The following is a 22,161-nucleotide window of genomic DNA, read 5'->3' on the forward strand; positions in this document are numbered from 1 at the left end:
GCTGACATTATCCACTTATGATTATGTCATTCGCCATAGACCTGGCACCGAGAATTGTGCCGATGCTTTGAAGCGTCTGCCGTTGCCCACACCAGAGGTGGAAACGCCACAACTGGCGGATCTATTGTTAGTTATGGATGTTTTTGAGAGTGAAGAAACCTTTGTCACGGCTCAACAAGTTAAGACCTGGACCAGCCAGGACCCGATTTTATCGGTGGTGAAGAGTTATATCCTTAAAGGTGATTGGTCTGCCATACCCAAGCAAATGTGCGAGGAGACCAAACCTTACATTCGTCGCAAAGACGAAGTGTCCATTCAGTCGGATTGTATACTGTGGGGCAATTGTGTTGTTATGCCCAAGAAAGGGAGAGAGAAATTTGTACGTGAGCTACATAGCACACATCCTGGCATTGTAATGATGAAAGCCATCACCAGGTTTCATGTATGGTGGCTGGGAATTGACTTTGAGTTGGAATCATGTGTGCATCAGTGCAACACTTGCATGCAGCTCAGCAAAGCACCAGTGGAATCAACACTGAGTCTGTGGTCGTGGCTGTCCAAACCATGGTCTAGGATCCACATAGACTTTGCAGGTCCCTTCCTGGAGAAGATGTTTTCAGTTGTGGTGGATGCATATTCGAAGTGTATAGAGTATATAATCATGTCATCGAGCACATCCACAGCTACCATTAAGAATTTCAGTGTCATGTTTGCGACACATGGTCTGCCTGATATTGTTGTTAGCAACAACGGATCGTGCTTCACCAGTCAGGAGTTTCAAGAGTTCATGAAACTCAATGGTATCAAACATGTAAGGTCAACACCATTCAAAGCTACATCCAATGGGCAAGCAGAACGTGCTGTCCAAATCATAAAGCAGAGTATGAAGTGAGTAACCCAAGGGTCACTGCAGACCTGCCTGTCATGCATACTGCTTAGTTATAGGACAAAACCATACACGCTTATCGGGGTCTCGCCTGCTGGACTAATGATGAAGTGAGGTCTTAAGACCAAGCTATCTCTTGTACACCCTGACTTGAATAATCATGTTGAATATAGAAGACAAAGTCAGCAAGGGTATCACGATCGCGCAGCTGTGTCACGCGATATTTCTGTAAATGATCCTGTATATGTTTTGAATTATTGTCAGGGTCCCAAGTGGATCGCTGGTACTGTCATGGCCAAGGACGGCAACAGAGTATTTATTGTCAAGCTCAAAAATGTGCAAACATGCAGGAAGCATGGATCAGACAAAGCTGCAGCACACTGACGAACCGGAACAGTCGGAGGAAGAGACAATCGACGACCAACCAACCTAACCCCAGTCATCAGAGGACTCAGTGGTCATCAGTGAATCGGGACTTTCAATCACTGACATGTTCAATGAAAATGGTCTTTCACTCCCTGACATGGCCATTGCCACTCCCACCAGGTCAGCCACCCAGCCACCAGTCACAACAGACTCTGAACACTCACCCAAGGCTGGAGTTGAACTGAGACGGTCAACCTGGGAGCATAAAACACTGGACCGTCTCAATTTGTAAAAGACTGTGTTAATATCTCAGAGGGGGGTATTGTCTGTATGTACTTTTGGGATCACTAGCCACTAGATAGCGTCACTGTTGGAGGCCATTGGGCTGCATGCACATGTGTGCAGCCCAAGTATAAAAGGCCAGCCATTTTGTATATTAGTTACTTTGGGCCTTAATAAAGCAGAGCCAAGATCATACCTCTTGGAGTTAAACAGTACTCAGTCTAACAGTTATTGCATACACAACAAACACGTAGCCAAGGAACACCACACAATGTTCTACAACACACAGCCAAGGAACATTACACACTGCACTGCAACACGTGGCCAAGGAACACTATACACTGTACCGCAACACGTAGCGAAGGAACACTACACAATGTGCTACCAACACACAGCCAATGGACACTACACACTGCACCGCAACACGTAGCGAATTAACACTACACAATGTGCTAGAAACACACAGACAAAGGATACTACACACTGCACTGTAACACGTAGCCAAAGAACACCACACAATGTTCTAAACACACAGCCAAGGAACATTACATGCTGCACTGCAACACGTAGCCAAAGAACACCACACAATGCGCAACAACATACAGCCAAGGAATGCTACAAACTAGCAGAGTAGCAGTTGGACAAGGAAAACCTGCAGATTGACAGTCAGATGAGGCAATTCTGCAGCTTTTGCAGCTCTTCTCTTGAATTATGCACCGCCCTATGTTAAGTGCATGCTTAAGAACACAAGAATGTACGGAAAAGAAAAGTACATTCAATCCTAGTAGAAATCAGGGACTCTACTCCACGTATTTACATTTTTGAAAGTTCTATATAAATACTACGGGACAAAAATTGCGGCCTCGCCGGGTGCAACAATGTGTGCACGCAACTGACGAGGCCTCGCAAACGGCGGCTCTCGGCACGCAATGCGCTTGCACCAAGAACTGGCTTTTGCGATGTAAAATTTATTTTGACAGATCCTACGCATCCCCGCAGGAAGGTCATCCAAAGAAGACCTGCTGCGTGTGATGATAGATGGATATTCCAGAATCTTGCTTGATTACTTTTGAGGAACATTTAGGGGGGGGAAATTGTGGTCGGTGGTTTCCTTCGGACGAACGCAGCCAACCGGAAAAAATTTACGAAAATACCTGGTGGTCCTGGAGAAACTCAGGATTCTGGTTGGAGGCCTTCATTCGCTGTGCAGTGTAGTGCTCTTTGGCTACGTGTTGTAGTGCAGTGTGCAGAGATTGGGCTATTTGCCTAACTCTTGTCCAGCCAATGTCCTTCAAACTCTTACACCTGGTAAAAGAAGGCATATAGCTTACTTTTACCAGTGTAAGAGCTTTAAAACATAGAAAAATTAAATTTATTAATTCATTTTTATATTTAAAACCCTGTCCATTAAGGTAAGTTTATTTTAACCTTATTGAAACACATCAAAAAAAATTCCAAAAATGTTTTTTTCTTCTAAAACATTCAATTTCAATTAATTTTAAATGTGTGAGGTTTTTAAAAATTTATTGTGTTGTGTTGCTTGTTTTAGGAGGCTATTCTCATTGATAGTAATGGGAACTCTTAAAATCAAAACTCCCATTATTATCATTGAGAATACTAGATAGTGATTGGTGGTCCAGGCCCACGTGATCCCAGGATATTTTGAGGACAGGTCCCCGTATGCTGCGGGGCGAATGAAGGCCTCCGACCAGAATCCTATGTTCCTCTGGGACCACCAGGTATTCTCGTAGATTTTTCCTGGTCGGATGCATTCGTCCAAATTCAGCTCGTGGATTTTTTGGCCTGTCCCCACTTCCACCCCGCTGCGGCCGACCGCCGGAAGCGCGTCATCAAAGCGCGCACCGCCACTATCCCGCACCTACATTTTAATCCGCCCCAAATTTAGGTAAAAAAGTCCACTAGCCGCTGCACGGTGCCACCGACGACATTTTCTGTCGGTGCACCTTCTCCTGCCTGTGTGCGGCCTAGCAGCACGGCGGCCCTTCAAGGGAAGGACCCTCTGTTGCGGCCGGCATAGAAACAGAGAAATCTACAGCGCAGAAGGAGGCCACTTCGGCCCATCGTGTCCGCGCCGGTCGACAAAGAGCCGCACGGCCCTCGGTCAGCAGCCCTGAAGGTTACATATAAACTTATATATAAACAATGGTGGACAGGTAAAGAGCATCCGGTCCAACCAGTCTGCCCCACACAACTGCGACACCCCTTGCACTGAAACATTCTGCACTCCACCCCAACCGGAGCCATGCAATCTCCTGGGTGAGGCAAAAAAACAGATAGAAACCCAGGCCAATTGGGGAAGAAAATCTGGGAAAATTCCTCTCCCGACCCATGCAGGCGATCGAAACTAGTCCAGGAGACCACTCTGGCCGTATTCGATTCCCTGAAGAACTTACTATCGTATCTGCGCCAGCCAACAAGAGGTTATCCAGTCTAATCACACTTACCAGCTCTAGGTCCGTAACCCTGCAAGTTACGGCACTTCCAAGTGCCCATCCAAGCACCTTTTAAGTGTGGTGAGAGCTTCTGCCTCTACCACCCTTCCAGGCAGTGAGTTCCAGACACCCACAACCCTCTGCGTGAAGAAGCCCCCCTTCAAATCACCTCTAAATCTTCCACCAACCACTTTAAAACTATGCCCCCTCGTAATTGACCCCTCCACCAAGGGAAATATGCCCTTGCTATCCACTATATCCAGGCCCCTCAAAATTTTATACTCTTCAATGAGGTCTCCTCTCAGCCTCCTCTGTTCCAAGGAAAACAAACCCAGCCTATCCAATCTGTCCTCATAGCTAAGATTCTCCATTGCAGGCAGCATCCTCGTAAATCTCCTCCTGCACCTCTCCAGTGCAATCACGTCCTTCCTATAATACGGCGACCAGAACTGCATGCAGTATTCCAACTGTGGCCTAACCAGAGGATTATAATATTTAAGCATAACCTCCCTGCTCTTGTATTCTATGCCTTGGCCAATAAAGGCAAGAATTCCGTATGCCTTCTTAACCACCTTATCCACCTGGCCTGCTATTTTCAGGGATCTGTGGACAAGCACTCCAAGGTCCCTTTATTCATCTACATTTCTAAGTGGCCTACCGTTTAATGTGTATACCCTTTCCTTAATAGCCCTCCCCGAGTGCATTACCTCACACTTCTCTGAATTAAATTCCATTTGCCACTGTTCTGCCCACCTGACCAGTAGATTGATATCCTCCTGCAGTCCATGACTTTCCTCTTCATTATCAACCACACAGCCAATTTTAGTGTCATCTGCAAACTTCTTAATCGTGCCCCCTATATTCAAATCTAGATCATTGACGTACACCACAAAAAGCAAGGGGCCCAGTACTGAGCCCTGCGAAACCCCACTGGAAACATCCAGTCACAAAAACATCCATCAACCATTACCCTTTGCTTCCTACCTCGAAGCCAATTTTGGATCCAATTTGCCACTTTGCCCTGGATCCCATGGGCTTTTACCTTCATGACCAGTCTGTCATGTGGGACCTTATCAAAAGCTTTGCTAAAATCCATATACATTACATCGTACGCACTACCCTCATCGACCCTCCTAGAAAAATTCAATCAGGTTAGTCAAACACGATCTTCCCTTAACAAATCTGTGCTGACTGTCCCTGATTAATCCTTGCCTGTCTAAATGTAGATTTATGCAGTCCTTCAGGATTTTTTCCAATAATTTTCCCACCACTGAGGTTAGGCTGACAGGCCTGTAATTACTCGGCCGATCCCTTTCTCCCTTCTTAAACAAGGGTACCACATTAGCAGACCTCCGGCACCGTGCCTAAATCCAAAGAGGACTGGAATATGATGGTCAGGACCTCTGCTATTTCCTCTTTTGATTTGCTCAACAGCTTGGGATGCAGTTCATCCGGGCCTGGGGACTTACCCACTTTCAAAGCTGCTAAACTCCTTCATACCTCCTCTCTCACTATGTTTATTTCATCCAGAATTTCACACTCCTCCTTGATAGCAGTATCTGCATTGCCCCTTTCCTTTGTGAAAACAGACGAAAAGTATTCATTAAGAAGCATACCAACATCTTCCGCTTCCACACACAGATTTACCCTCATGGTCTCTAATAGGCCCTACCCTTTCCTTAGTTATCCTCTTACTCTTGATATATTTATAGAACATCTTTAGGCTTTCCTTCATTTTACTTGTCAATAATTTTTCATGCTCTCTCTTAGCATTCCTAATATCCTTTTTAATTTTACCTCTGAACTTTCTATATTCCTCCAGAGATTCTACAGTATTTAGCCGTCGGTATATGACATACGCTTTCCTTTTTTCCTTTGTGCTCCCCTGTAAGTCCCTCGACCTCCAGGGGGCTCTGGAATTGTTATTCCCACCCTTTTTCTTTAAGGGCACATGTTTGGCCCGAGCCCTCCGGATCTCCTTCTTGAATGCCTCCCACTGTTCCGACACTGATTTACCTACAAGTCGCTGTGGCCAAATCACTCCTCAACTTAGCAAAGTTAGCTTTTCCCCAATTTGGGTACTTCTATTCCTGGTCTATCATTATCCTTATCCATAACTACCTTGAATCCGATTGAATTATGATCACTGGCACCCAAGTGCTCTCCCACTATTATGCCTTCCACCTGCCCAGAATTCATTCCCCAAACCTAAATCCAGAAACCTGCCGTGTTGGGCTTGTTACATACTGAATAAAAAAGATCTCTTGAATGCATTTTAAGAATTCTGCACCCTCTATACCCTTCACACTATATTTGTCCAAATCAATATTAAGATAGTTGAAATCCCCTACAGCCCTATGGTTTTTGGACTCACAGAAATTTGCCTATATATCTGCTCTTCTATCTCCCTCCCACTGTTTGGGGGTCTATAATACATGCCCAGAAGTGTGATCACCCCTTTTTTATTTTTCAGTTCGACCCATATAGCCTCATTTGATGATCCCTCTAACATATCATCCCTCCTCACAGCTGTAATAGTTTCTTTAATCAATACCGCGACCCCCTCTCCCTTTTAAACCCCCCCTCTGTCTTATTTTAAAATCCTGTAACCAGGAATATTTAGCTGCTAAACCTGCCCCTCTTTCAGCCATGTCTCTGTAATGGCTATGTCATACTCCCAAGTGTCTACCTGTGCTCTCAGCTCATCTACCTTATTCGCTATACTCCTTACATTGAAGTATATACCATTTAGCACAGGAAGATCTCCTTGATTACTACTTACTAACCATTGTTTCCTCTGTCTTACAGATTCACTTTCGACATTCTTGCTTTCCAATTTCAGCTTTACTTCCTTCCCTATTGAATTTGTTCTGAGGTTCCCATCCCCCGCCAAGCTAGTTTAAATTCTCCCCAGCAGCACTAGCAAATCTCCCTGCAAGGGTATTGGTCCCGACACTGTTGAGGTGCAACCCATCTCCCCCATAAACAGTCCTAATGCCTTAGGAATTTAAAGCCCTCCCTCCTACACCAACTCTCCAGTCATGCGTTCATCCTCTCTATCCTTCTATTCTTGTACTCATTAGTACGTGGCACCGGTAATAACCCGGAAATTATTACCTTTGAGGACCTACCCTTTAATTTTTCACCTAACTCCCTAAATTGTGCCTCTTTTTACCTATGTCATTGGTCCCGATATGGACCACGACCTCTAGCTGTTTACCCTGTCCCCCCAGAATGCCCTGCGTTCGCTCTGTGGCATCCTTGACCCTAGCACCAGGGAGGCATCATACCATCCTGGAGTCACGACTACAGCCGTGTATTGTTATTTTTGCCGGCCAACTTCCCGATCGGCCGGCAGATTATTGTCCCTGGATCGGCCGAGCTGCTGATAGGCAGCTTGACACCCCGTCTTGGGTGCTAGGCTGCTGGCCCGGCCGAAACCCTCCATTATGGTCCAGTGGCTGAAGCTAAAAAATCTCTGATTCTCTCCCCTTCAATGAGTGACAGCGGCGGAGACTCGATCCCACCCCAACTTCTGCCCCTCAGCTGACTTACCACCGCACGTACGCCCCCACTATGGCCGACTTCCGGTCCGACATCAAAAAAATTTCAAAGTGCCTAAAATCGAACCAAAGTCCGCTTCATTGCTCCCGGCGAAAAAAAACAACAGCTAAGAAATCGCTGGTGCGTCAGCTTTCTGGCATGCCTGAATTTCAGCTCCTAAAACTGTACACAGTATTCCAGGTATGGTCTCACCAAGGCCCTATATAATTGCAGTAAGACTTATGTACTTTTATATTCCAATCCCCTTGTAATAAAGGCTAAATTACCATTTGCTTTCCTAATTGCTTACTGTGTCTGCATGTCAACTTTCTGTGACTCGTGTCCAAGGACATAAGGACATAAGAAATAGAAGCAGGAGTAGGCCATTTGGCCCCTCGAGCCTGCTCTGCCATTCAATACGATCATGGCTGATCTGATCATGGACTCAGCTCCACTTCCCTGCCCACTCCCCATAACCCTTCACTCCCTTGTCGCTCAAAAATCTGTCTATCTCCACCTTAAATATATTCAATGACCCCACTTCCACAGCTCTCTGGGGCAGAGAATTCCATAGATTTACAACCCTCTGAGAGAAGAAATTTCTCCTCATAGTTTTAAATGGATGGCCCCTTATTCTGAGAATAAGTCCCTTAGTTTTAGTTTCCCCTATCAGTGGAAACATCCTCTCTGCACCACCTTGTTGAGCCCCCTCATTATCTTATAAGTTTCAATAAGATCACCTCTCATTCTTCTGAACTCCAATGTGTATAGGCCCAACCTACTCAACCTATCCTCATGTCAACCCCCTCATCTCCAGAATCAACCTAGTGAACTTTCTCTGAACTGCTTCCAATGCAAGTTTATCCTTCCTTAAATACGGAGACCAAAACTGTACGCAGTACACCAGGTGTGGCCTCACCAATACCCTGTACAGTTGTAGCAGGACTTCTCTGCTTTTATACTCTATCCCCCTTGCAATAAAGGCCAACATTCCATTTGCCTTCCTGATTACTTGCTGTACCTGCATACTAACATTTTGGGTTTCATGCACAAGGATCCCCAGGTCTCTCTGTACTGCAGCATTTTGCAATTTTTCTCCATTTAAATTATATTTTGCTTTTCTATTATTTCTGCCAAAGTGAATAACCTTACAATTGCCCACATTATGCCAATTTTGTGCCCACTCACTTAGCCTGTCTATATCCCTTTGACAGGGTCAACTGTGGGTCCTCCTCACAATTTGCTTTCCCACCCATCTTTGTATCATCTGCAAACTTGGCTACATTACACTCGGTCCCTTCATCCAAGTCATTAGTATAGATTGTAAATAGTTGAGTCCCCAGCACCGATCCCTGTGGCACCCCACTGTCACTGTTTGCCAACTGGAAAATGACCCATTTATCCCGACTCTCTGTTTTCTGTTCGTTAGTCCATGCTAATATATTACCCCCAATCCCGTGAGCTTTTATCTTGTGCAGTAACCTCTTATGTGGCACCTTATCGAATGTCTTCTGGAAGTACAAATATACCACATCCACTGTTTCCCCCTTATCCACCCTGCTCGTTACATCTTCAAAGAACTCCAGCAAATTTGCCAAACATGATTTCCCTTTCATAAAACCATGCTGACTCTGCTTGATTGAATCATGCTTTTCCAAATGTCCCACTACTGTTTCCTTAATAATGGACTCCAGCATTTTCCCAATGACAGATGTTCGGTTAATTGGTCTATAGTTTCCTGCTTTCTGTCTGCCTCCTTTTTTAAATAGGTGCGTTACATTTGCAGTTTTCCATTCTCCTGGGACTGCCCCAGAATCCAGGGAATTTTGGTAGATTACAACCAATGCATCCACTATCTCTGTAGCCACTTCTCTTAAGACCCTAGGATGTAAGTCATCAGGTCCAGGGGACTTGTCCACTTTTAGTCCCATTATTTTATCTAGTACTACTTCATCAGTGATAGTGATAGTATTAAGTTCCTCCCTACCTATAGCCCCTTGATTATCCACTATTGGGATATTTTTAGTGTCTTCTACTGTGAAGACCGATACAAAATATTTGTTCAACATCTCTGCCATTTCTCTGTTCTCCATTATTAATTCCCCAGTCTCATCCTCCAGGGGACCAACATTTACTTTAGCCACTCTTTTCCTTTTTATGTACCTGTAGAAACTCTTACTATCTGTTTTTATATTTTGTGCTAGTTTACTTTCATAATCTATCTTCCCTCTCTTAATCATTTTTTTAATCATTCTCTGCTAGCTTTTAAACATTTCCCAATCCTCTGGCCTCCCACTAGTCTTGGCCACATTGTATGCCTTTGTTTTCAATTTGATACCCCCCCTTATTTCCTTAGTTAGCCACGGATGGTTATCCCTTCTCTTACAGTCTTTCCTTCCCTTTGGGATATATTTTTGTTGCGAGTTATGAAATATCTCCTTAAATGTCTGCCACTGTTCATCAACCGTCCCATTCTTTATTCTATTCTCCCAGTCCACTTTAGCCAACTCTGCTCTTATACCTTTATCATGGCTGATCTGGTCCTGGCCTCAAATCCACTTTCCTGCCTGCTCCCCACAACCCTAGACTCCCCTATAGTTCAAAAATCTGTCTATCTCCACCTTAAATATATTCAATGACCCAGCCTCCAAAGATTCACAACCCTCTGAGAGAAGAAATTCCTCCTCATCTCCGTTTTAAATGGGCGACCCCTTATTCTGAAACTATGCCCCCTCGTTCTAGATTCTCCCAATGAGGGGAAACATCCTCTCTGCATCTATCCTGTCAAGCTCCCTCAGAATCTTATGTTTCAACAAGATCACCTCTCATTCTTCTAAACTCCAATAAGTATAGGCCCAACTTGCTCAACCTTTCTTCATATGACAACCCCTTCATCTTAGGAATCAACCTAGTGAACCTTCTCTGAACTGCCTCCAATGTAAGTCTATCCCTCCTTAAATAAGGAGGCCAAAACTGTATGCAGTACTCCAGGTGTGGTCTCACCAATGCCCTGTACAGTTGGAGCAATACTTCCCTGCTTTTATATTCCATCTTGCAATAAAGGCCAACATTCCATTTGTCTTCCTAATTACTTGCTGTACCTGCATGCTAACCTTTTGTGTTTCATGTACAATGACTCCCAAATCCCTCTGTACCACAACATTTTGTAGTCTCTCTCAATTTAAATAATAATTAGCTTTTTTTTCTTCCTACCAAATTGGATAACCTCATATTTTCCCACATTATACTCCATCTGCCAAATGTTTGCCCACTCACTTAACCTATCTATATCCCTTTGCAGATTCTTTGTCATTCAGGTCCCTCAGAGTATCAACATTTCCCAGTCTCTCACTTTGTAAAAAATATTCTGTTTTTCTATTTTTCCTACCAAAGTGGATAACTTCACATTTCTCCACATTATATTATATCCAGCACATTCTTACCCACTCACTTAACCTATCTATATCCTTTTGCAGCCACTTTGTGTTCTTCTTACAGCATACTTTCCCACCTAGCTTTGTTTCATCAGCAAATTGGATACATTACACTTGGTCCCCTCATCTAAGTCATTGATAAAAATTGTAAATAGTTAAGGCTCAAGCACTGATCCTTGCGGCACTCCGCTAGTTACACCATGCCAACCCCAAAATGACCTGTTTATTCCTACTCTCTATTTTCTGTCCGTTAAACAGTACTCAATCCATGCTAATATATAACCCCGAAACCCACGAGCCCCAGTTTTGCGTAATAACCTCTTCTGTGGCACCTTATCAAATACACTACATCCACTCGTTTCCCCCTTATCTACCCTGCTAGTTACAACCTTTAAAAAGCTCAATAGATTTGTCAAACACGCATATATAATAATGCTGCTATGAAATGTAAATATGTTGTGTAAATCAAAGTTGCATATTTTCCAACTTTTCACCGGATTACAGAGTAAAGATGAAATCTGCTTGGTCCTAAACTGTCCATTTAAAAAGAAAACATAGAAACATAGAAAATAGGTGCAGGAGTAGGCCATTCGGCCCTTCGAGCCTGCACCACCATTCAATATGATCATGGCTGATCATGCAACTTCAGTACCCCATTCCTGCTTTCTCTCCATGCGCCTTTGATTCCTTTAGCCGTAAGGGCCACATCTAACTCCCTTTTGAATATATCTAACGAACTGGCCTCAACAACTTTCTGCGGTAGAGCATCCCACAGGTTCATAATTCTCTGAGTGAAGAAGTTTCTCCTCATCTCGGTCCTAAATGGCTTACCCCTTATCCTTCGACTGTGACCCCTAGTTCTGGACTTACCCAACATCGGGAACATTCTTCCTGCATCTAACCTGTCCAATCCCGTCAGAATTTTATATTTTTCTATGAGATCCCCTCTCATTCTTCTAAATTCCAGTGAATATAAGCCTAGTCGATCCAGTCTTTCGTCATATGTCAGTCCTGCCATCCCAGGAATCAGTCTGGTGAAACATCACTGCACTCCCTCAATAGTAAGAATGTCCTTCCTCAGATTAGGAGACCAAAACTGTACACAATATTCAAGGTGTGGCCTTACCAAAGCCCTGTACAACTGCAGTAAGACCTCCCTGCTCCTATACTCAAATCCCCTAGCTATGAAGGCCAACATGCCATTTGCCTTCTTCACCGCCTGCTGTACCTGCATGCCAACTTTCAATGACTGATGTACCATGACACCCAGGTCTTGTTGTACCTCCCCTTTTCCTAATCTGTCACCATTCAGATAATATTCTGCCTCCCTGTTTTTGCCACCAAAGTGGATAACCTCACATATATCTACATTATACTGCATCTGCCATGCATTTGCCCACTCACCTAACCTGCCTAAATCACCCTGCAGCCTCTTAGCATCCTCCTCACAGCTCACACTGCCACCCAGCTTAGTGTCATCTGCAAACTTGGAGATATTACATTCAATTCCTTCGTCCAAATCATTAATGTATCTTGTAAATAGCTGGGGTCCCAGCACTGAACCTTGCGGTTTCCCACTAGTCACTGCCTGCCATTCTGAAAAGAACCCGTTTATTCCTACTCTTTGATTCCTGTCTGTCAACCAGCTCTCTATCCATGTCAATACATTATCCCCAATACCATGTGCTTTAATTTTGCACACTAATCTCTTGTTGGGACCTTGTCAAAAGACTTTTGAAGTCCATATACACCACATCAACTGGTTCTCCCTTGTCCACTCTACTAGTTACATCCTCAAAAAATTCTAGAAGATTTGTCAAGCATGATATCCCTTTCATAAATCCATGTTGACTTGGACCGATCCTGTCGATGCTATTACGTCTTTAATAATTGATTCCAACATTTTCCCCATTACTGATGTCAGGCTATCTGGTCTATAATTCCCTGTTTTCTCTCTCACTCCTTTTGTAAAAAGTGGGGTTACATTAGCTACCCTCCAATCCATAGGAACTAATCTAGAGTCTATAGAATGTTGGAAAATGACCACCAATTCATCCACTATTTCTAGGGCCACTTCCTTAAGTACTCTGGGATGCAGACTATCAGGCCATGCGGATTTATCGGCCTTCAATCCCATCAATTCCGTAACACAATTTCCTGACTAATAAGGATTTCCTTCACTTTCTCCTTCTTGCTAGACCCTCGGTCCCCTAATATTTCCGGAAGGTTATTTGTGTCTTCCTTCGTGAAGACAGAACCAAAGTATTTGTTCAATCGGTCTGTCATTTCTTTGTTTCCCATTATAAATCCACTTGATTCTGACTGCATTTGTCTTGACTAATCTTTTTCTCTTCACATATCTATAGAAGCTTTTGCAGTCAGTTTTTATGTTCCCTGCAAGCTTCCTCTCATACTCTATTTTCTCCATCCTAATTAAACCCTTTGTCCTCCTCTGCTGAATTCCAAATTTCTCTCAGTCTTCAAGTTTGCTGCTTTTCTGGCCAATTTATATGCCTCTTCCTTGGACTTAACACTCTCCCTAATTTCCCCTGTTAGCCACGGTTGAGCCACCTTCCCTGTTTTATTGTTACGCCAGACAGGAATGTACAATTGTTGAAGTTCATCCATGTAATCTTTAAATGTTTACCATTGCCTATCCACCGTCAACCCTTTAAGTATCATTCGCCAGTCTATCCTAGCCAATTCACATCTCATACCATCGAAGTTACCTTTGTTTAAGTTCAGGATCCTAGTCTTTGAATTAACTGTGTCACTCTCCATCTTAATGAAGAATTCTACCATATTATGGTCACTCTTCCCCAAGGGGCCTCGCACAACAAGATTGCCAATTACTCCTCTCTCATTACACAAGACCCAGTCTATGATGGCCTGCTCTCTAGTTGGTTCCTTGACATCTTGGTCTGGAAAACTATCCCTTATACACTCAGGAAATCCTCCTCTACCGTATTGCTACCAGTTTGGTTAGCCCAATCTATATGTAGATTAAAGTCACCCATGATAACTGTTGTCCCTTTATTGCACGCATCCCTAATTTCCTGTTTGATGCCATCCCCAACCTCACTACTACTGTTTGGTGGTCTGTATACAACTCCCACTAGCGTTTTCTGCCCTTTGGTGTTCCGCAGCTCTACCCATACGGATTCCACATCATCCAAGTTAATGTCCTTCCTTACTATTGCGTTAATCTCCTCTTTAACCAGCATCGCTATCCCAACTCCTTTTTCTTTCTGTCTATCCTTCCTGAATATTGAATACCCCTGGATGTTGAGTTCCCAGCCTTGGTCACCCTGAACCATTACACAATCCATGAATGCCAGACCTTAAATAATGTAGAGGATAATGAGCCCAGACTTTTCTTAGTAATTTAATTTGCAGTTGGCACTTCTGAACACAGTTGAATAGGAATTTTCTTGTGGCTAGCTGGTCTCACTCGGTCCCCTGTGATAACTTTGCCTGAAGTGCAGCTGCACTGGACTTCTGACAAAGTTATGGTGATGAAGCAGGACCAGCTACCAAGAAATTGCAGGCTGTTTTTTAAAAAAGGCAGGTAGGGAATGAATGGAAGCCTAAGACTGACAGCTGGATATGGAGTCTCGAGAGGCAGGGAAATAGGTTCCTGGTATAATGGTCAGGACGTGAAGCTGGAAGGATTTCAACTTTCGTGCTGGCAGCTTTCGTGCGTGATGTATACAAGAATGAATCGCAGATGCTTCTCCCTGATTGCTGGCAACAGTGTCTGAAAAATTAATCTTCCATTCCGGGAGACTCTTGGACAATCAGGGTGAGTTGACAACCCTAGCACAACTGTCAGTGAAACACACCTCTGATCCTTTGGTGGTTGTGGCAGCAAAATCTCAGGAAGCTGATGCATCAAATTATTTTGGCTAGATGTTAGGGAGGTGGGGAAGGGAGGCTTCTGTTTCCCCAGAAGTAGAAAAGAGCATTTCAAGCCACTAGCCCCTGATTTTCTCTTCGGTAAAATAGGACCCACAGGCTTGAGAAGAACGCTGGACTCACAAGAGCACATCTGCATACACACACACAATAAATTCATCTCATCTATTCTATTGGTGACACTGATTTCCATAATGTTAAACAAATTTTTATACATAATTATATCTTCCCACACATCATAGTTCTGTGTAAACATTCCATTAAAAGCAGAGGAACATTTATGAAGCACACATGGATTTGCACCTTAATATCCACTAAATGTTGGGTCTAATTAAAATATTATGCTGTTTAAGCTTAATCTGTAAAGACCAACAGACAGACATATAGAAGGGGCGTGATTCTGGTCAGCAAATGTCCCAGTGCAGTAGCTCAGAGAAAGAAAGTATCAATGAAGATTGTTTCGAAGGCTGTTTCTATGTTACTAACTGCCATTCTTCCTTGGGAGTGATACTGTTATCTCACTAGCTGTGGCTCAATGGGTAGGTAGCACACTGGCCTCTGGGAAATACATGACATAGTTGACAAAGTGTTCCAGACAACTGAAGCAAATCAGCAACCTAGGGCCTCATCATACGACACCCTAATCCTAGTGCAGAGGTTGGGCTTTGCTGCTCAAAGCCTATTTTTTCCAACAGCCAGCTGCTGAGCCAGTCCTTTCTTTGACAGAGCTCCAAAATGTTGGATGGGCACAGGATAAATTAATCAAATGAAAGTGATGTGTCATAGAAAAATTAACCAAGAATCACCGCACAATAGTGAGTAAAATTGAGAACAATTTTGCAGAATGTAAGATGATCACTGTTGAAATTCAGTTCGATAATGTTAGAAAACTAGTAACATTTGATTTTCTTTTAAAACCTACTACTATGTAACTAATTTGATTGCTAAACTTGAGCAATAAGATCAGCTGGAATATCAGCTGCAGCATGCTGCAATACTGTATTGTACTGTATCATTTGCTATGGTTACAACTGATACAGTATATTCCAGTTACATACATGCCAACCTGGAGAACTAGCAAAATCTGAACAACAGCTTCAAAACAATAGCTGCCACAACTCCTAAACAGCTGACAACTCACGAACAGCACCGACATGTGAAAAAAAGTTATTATGTAATGAAAGCCTCAGGGGGAAATTCAAATACTGAAAGCCCCAAACACTCCTTCTAGGTGAAACAGCTATTTACTTGTACTTCTTGCAATTTAGTATGGTGTATTAGCATCTCACGATGCAGTCTCCTCTACAGTGGAGACCAAATACAGATTGGGTGACCACTTTGCAGGACACTTCTGTTCAGTCCATAAGCACGGCCCTGAGCTTCCGTTCGCCTATCACTTTAATTCTCCATTACACTACACTCTCACAGAGCTCAATATAAGCTTGAGGAACACTGTCTATTAGGCACTTTACAGCCTTCTGGACACAACATCAAGTTCAACAATTTCAGACCATAACTTCTGTCCCTATATTTTCACATGGCAGCTGCTGATGATTCTGCTATACCCATTTACACCTCTTCTAGTCCCATTTTCTGTTTCTTTACTCGTCCCATTACCATCTCCCTTTGCTTTGTACAATCATACCTTTTGTTATTTAATCTCTCCTCCCTTCCACCTTATCACAGACCTTTCTTTTTGTTCTTTCTTTCTCTCCCCCATTTCCCTGCCCCTGCAGGTACTTGCAATCTGTTACATCTCTAACTTTTTCCAGCTGATGATTGAGAGTAGACTGATGGGGCGGTAATTGGCTAGATTGGATTTGTCTAGCTTCTTGTAGACAGGACATACCTGGGCAGTTTTCCATATTGTCAGGTAGATGCTATTGTTGTAGCTGAATTGGAACAGCTTGACTAGCGGTGCGGCTAGTTCTGGAGCACAAGCCTTCAGCACGACTGCCTGGATGTTGTCGGGGCCCATAGCATTTGCTGTATCCAGTGTACTCAGCCATTTCTTGATATCTCATGGAGTGAATCAAATTGGCAGAAGACTGGCATCTGTGATGGTGGGGACCACAGGAGGAGGCCGAGATGGATTATCCACTTGGCACTTCTGGCTGAAGATGGTTTGCAAATGCTTCAGCCTTGTCTTTTGCACTCGCATGCTGGGCTCTGCCATCATTGGGGATGAAAATATTCATGGAGCCTCCTCCTCCCATTAATTGCTTAATTGTCCACCACCATTTGTTACGTATACAAGAACTCCACGAGGCTGAGTACTGTGAGCTAAACTTAGTGTGACCTTAGTCTTTATTACAACTCCAGAGTGCCTAAACAACATGGCCGCCAATCTTTTATACTGGCCTTGCACGTGTGTGCAGGTGACCATTAGGACTCCAACAGTCGTGCCCTCTGGTGGCAAGTATTACATAGTTACATACATAACACTAGTCATGACTGGTTGTTGCAGGACTGCAGAGCTTTGATCTGATCCGTTGGTTGTGGGATTACTTAGCTGTCTATAGCATGTTGCTTCCACTGTGTAGTCCTATGTTGCAGCTTCCCCAAGTTGACATTTCATTTTTAGGTACACCTGATGCTCTTCTGCACTTCTCATTGAACCAGGGTTGGTCCCCTGGCTTGATGATAATGGTAGTGAGGGATATGCCAGGCCATGAGGTTACAGATTGTGGTAGAATACAATTCTGCTGCTGCTGATAGCCCACAGTGCCTCATGGATGCCCAGTTTTGAGCTGCTAGATCTATTCTGAATCTATTCCCATTTATCATGGTGGTAGTGCCACATAACATGATGGACGTTGTTCTCAGTGTGTAGACAGGACTTCATCTCCACAAGGACAATGCTGTCATGGAGAAATGCATCTGCGACAGGTAGACTGGTGAGGATGAGATCAAGTAGGTTTTTCCCCTCGTGTTGGTTCTCTCACCATTTGCCCCAGGCCCAGTCTGGCAGCTATCTCCTGCAGGACTCAGCCAGCTCGGTCAGTAGTGGTGCTACTGAGCCACTCTTGGTAATGGACATTGACGTCCCCACCCAGAGTACACTCTGTGCCTTCACTGCTTCTTCCAAGTGGTGTTCAACATGGAGCAGTACTGATTCATCAGCTGAGGGAGGTCGTAGGTGGTAATCAGCACGAGGTTTCCTTGCCCATGCTTTACCTGAAACCCTGAGACTTCATAGGGTCCAGAATCAATGTTGAGGACTCCCAGGGCCACTCCCTCCTGACTGTATACCACTGTGCCACCAACTCCGGTGGGTGTGTCCTGCCGGTGGGACAGGACATACCCAGTGATGGTGATGGAGGAGACTGGGTCATTGGCTGAAAGGTATGATTCTGTGAATATGACTATGTCAGGCTGTTGTTTGACCAATCTATGGGACAGCTCTCCCAATTTTGGCATAAGTCCCCAGATAATAGTGAGAAAGACTTTGCTGGGTTGACTGGGCTGGATGTGCTGTTGTCGTGTCTGAAGCCGGTGCCCCGGTCGATGCTGTGTGGTCTGTCTGGTTTTATTCTCATTATTGTTTCTTGTAGCGGTTTGGTACAGCTGAGTGGCTTGCTAGGCCATTTCAGAGGGCAGTTAAGAGTCAACCACATTGCTAGGGGTCTGGCATCACATATAGGCCAGATCAGGTAAAGATGGCAGATTTCCTTTCCTAAAGGACATTAGTGAACCAGATGGGTTTTTATGACAATCCGGTTTCATGGTCACCTTTACTAATACTTTTCATTACAGATTTGTTGAATTAACTGATTTTAAATTCCACAGCTGCTGTGGTGGGATTTGAACTCGAGACTCTAGAGCATTAGTCCAGTAACATAACCATTATGCTACTGTATCCAGTAGTACTCTCCCAGGAATGACCAGTTGTGTGATATCCCAATCTCAGCCAGCAAGTTCCAGCTGGCAGAAAAAGCATTCAATCTAGGGCATCCCAGGACCTTAGAGTTACCCTGCTGAATTTTACAGAGCCTTGTTTTCAGGATTCAGTACCATCTGTTGCAACTTCTCCATCAAGTACTGGAGCCAAAATCTTGCCAGCCACCTCTAAGGCAGCTACAATCACATTAATACATCAAAAAGGAAGAAACCTCCCAGTGCAGTTCATACCAATCCACAACCCAGCTTAATGCTGAATATAAAGTTCTGATCAAAATCCTGGCCTCCAGACAAGATGCAGTTAACTCCTGGCTATTCCACGTAGACATAACAAACGTGGCGCTATTGAGCGTGATGCACCAAATGTAATATCATCAACACATGTGTCCTGGTACGCTGGACCCAGAAAATATATTTCACTTGGTGGAGTTGCAGTTCCTCCTCAAGACACTTGAGAAAATGATTTTTCGTGACCCACTTAGGAGATAGATTAAAATCCTGTGTTCACACTTCACATCCATAATAAGCAATAATTATCTCCGGTGCCCTGAACTCTCCCTCCATCAAGGAACCAAACATGGCTATTCCCCTATCCCCCTTCCTCTGAGCCTTGGCCATAGAACCCCTGGCAACCCAGTACATGAGGATGAAAGGAATAGAAGCATATGCTGATAGGGATCGATGAAGAGGCTCATGGAGCATAAACCGAGGGCCGAAAGGTCTGTTTCTGTGCTGTAAGTTCTATTTAATTCCATGGCATACTACCATAGAAAACTATTCCAAAACACCTCACTCCCCAGTATCTTTCAAATCCTCAGAGAATTTGGGCAATTTTCAGAGATTAAGTTCAATTAGTATATATACTGCCCAAACTATTGGAATTTGTGCCAGACCACTCCTGGCTCAGGTAAACACAATAAAGATTAATATGCTCTCCTGCATCCTTTAACAATTAGAACACATAGCTGGAGTTGTGATTGCTAAGGCTGACAGAGAACAGGATTCTAGTCATGCCTAAGAGGAATGGGGTTGTTTAAAAGACACAAGACCAGAATTGATATTTCATTTCTATTAAAATTTCAGGAACAAAAATCATAGGATCCAGTCACAGGTAATTCTGCTACCTTGGCACGATTCCTCTGTTAGCTGTAAAAGCCCAGCATTCATCCAAGTAAAATGCATTGAAAAATCATTTAGAACATTTCCTCCTCTCAGGGCACTCTAAACCCAAATATTAAACCCTCTAATAGTGTGACAATACTGATGCGCTTCTCAGAACTGGCACACTGCTAATCAGTTTCCATTGGTAGTTATTAATGGGCAGTTGTTCTCTCTCACTCTAATGTACTTTGTCTCTCTCTAAAGCAACTCTCTTTGTGTGCTATCTTGGCACAGTTCATAGCATCTTGCTTCAGAGTCAGAAGTTTGTGGATTTGAGTCCCATATCAGGACTTTAGCCATGTAGGGGTAAATTTCACATGCTGCCAGAGAATATTGGAGAAGTACAGATATATTAAAAACTACAGGTATGCATTGAAAGCAATGAATCAAAAATTATGGGCAGCACGACAGCAATCTTCCAATATTTGCTAGCTGTGTGCAAGGCCCCAGTGGAGGTGCAGGGCCTTGCAAATATTACCCAATATAAGCTTCAGTGAAGTCCTGAGGGACTGCTGTAGAGTTGGGAGTTCTGATAGTCCCTCTTCACAATTTACAGTTTTAAGTCATGTAATCTCTGGTTGTTCTTTTAGAATTCTACGATGCATCAATGTGGTTTTCAAGGTAGCGTACCTGAAATTCCACACAATATTACAAATGCAGACGTTTGAGTTCTACAGGGTTAAATCAACAAGTTTCAATTTATAATTGCACTCCCTCAACTTGCATTGCAATACTAACACTTAAGAATTACAGTACAATTGTGTAGAATCTAAATGACTAGCAGACAGGGTGAGTGAGAAAGTTGTGCTAACTGGGAGTGATTGAAATGTCGTTTTTGCGTTTGCTGCTTTCTGTACAGTGTGCCGCCCCAAATGCTCAGGGACCTGCAGCCTGCTCCATAACCAGGAAATACTTTCCTAAAGGTGCAAATTAACAGTTCCCTGTTAGTAGCTGGCCTTCATCTTTACTACATTTCTAAGCACCGTGCAATTTATTACTGATCTGAAGAATATCATAGAATATCCCAGTACTCACTCAGCCCCTTGGTGTTGAATGTCTTGAGCCATAATAGTTCCGGTTTTCAGCCCACACCCTGAACTCCTTGATTGTAACCTTTGTAACACAACTGCGTGTTACATAATCAGTCACTCCACCTACAGGCGGACTGCATTCCAATCCTATAGCACAGTGATTAGAATACCCAAATGCACTGCCCAGAGAGATAAAGATACTCAATTCCAACAGCAGAGACAGGGAGAGAGAGAGAAAGAGATCAGGATACTGAAATATGTCGGCACAGAGACAGAAGATGATAAGGGATTGATTTTAACTACCTCCAGCGGATGTGAATAGTGCTGTAGGACTAAAAAAAAATTCAGTTCGGCACTCATTGCTCTGTTGTCATTCCCGATCCACCCACCACCATTTTATGTGGGGCCTTCATGAGAGCAGCATAGGTGCCTGCCTGAAGCAGGGGCTAGCCTCATTAAAGTATTTAAATTGGGGTCTTGTAATATTAACAGAACCCCAATGCCATTTTCAATGGAAAAAGCAGAAGTAGTGCATAGTGCTGGACCAGCCAAGTACTCTTTAACAGAACAGCCACGAATTGGCATTTGGAAGTGCTATTTAAAGGGGCACTCACCTACAAGTACTCAGATAAGAACATAAGAACATAAGAATTAGGAACAGGAGTAGGCCATCTAGCCCCTCGAGCCTGCTCCGCCATTCAATAAGATCATGGCTGATCTGGTCGTGGACTCAGCTCCACTTACCCGCCCTCTCCCCGTAACCCTTAATTCCCTTATTGCTTAAAAATCTATCTATCTTTGACTTGAAAACATTCAATGAGCTAGCCTCAACTGCTTCCTTGGGCAGAGAATTCCACAGATTCACAACCCTCTGGGAGAAGAAATTCTTTCTCAACTCGGTTTTAAATTGGCTCCTCCGTAATTTGAGGCTGTGCCCCCTAGTTCTAGTCTCCCCCATCAATGGAAACAACCTCTCTGCCTCTATCCTGTCTATCCCTTTCATGATTTTAAATGTTTCTATAACATCACCCCTCATCCTTCTGAACTCCAAGGAGTAAAGACCCAGTCTACTCAATCTATCATCATAAGGTAACCCCCTCATTTCTCGAATCAGCCTAGTGAATCGTCTCTGTACCCCTTCCAAAGCTAGTATATCCTTCCTTAAGTAAGGTGACCAAAACTGCACGCAA

The 22,161-nt window shown here is 43.7% G+C and overlaps 1 protein-coding gene across 3 annotated transcripts in view; it reads right to left on the reverse strand.

The window, feature by feature from the left end:
• dlg3 (discs, large homolog 3 (Drosophila)) overlaps positions 1-22,161 on the reverse strand; it is a 779,594-nt gene that overhangs the window by 195,272 nt on the left and 562,161 nt on the right. Inside the window, exon 1 of one of the 3 annotated variants that reach the window (XM_070882615.1) lies at positions 20,976-21,021. The exons of the other annotated variants lie outside the window; for them this stretch is intronic. Within the exon in view, the coding sequence (XP_070738716.1) occupies positions 20,976-21,007 (32 nt within the window). The 5' untranslated portion in view covers positions 21,008-21,021. Of the gene's footprint in view, positions 1-20,975; positions 21,022-22,161 lie in introns of those variants that run through there. 3 annotated transcript variants of the gene reach the window in all.

Source organism: Pristiophorus japonicus, chromosome 6 (assembly GCF_044704955.1).
Source record: "Pristiophorus japonicus isolate sPriJap1 chromosome 6, sPriJap1.hap1, whole genome shotgun sequence".
In the NCBI taxonomy this organism is placed as follows: Eukaryota; Metazoa; Chordata; class Chondrichthyes; family Pristiophoridae; genus Pristiophorus; species Pristiophorus japonicus.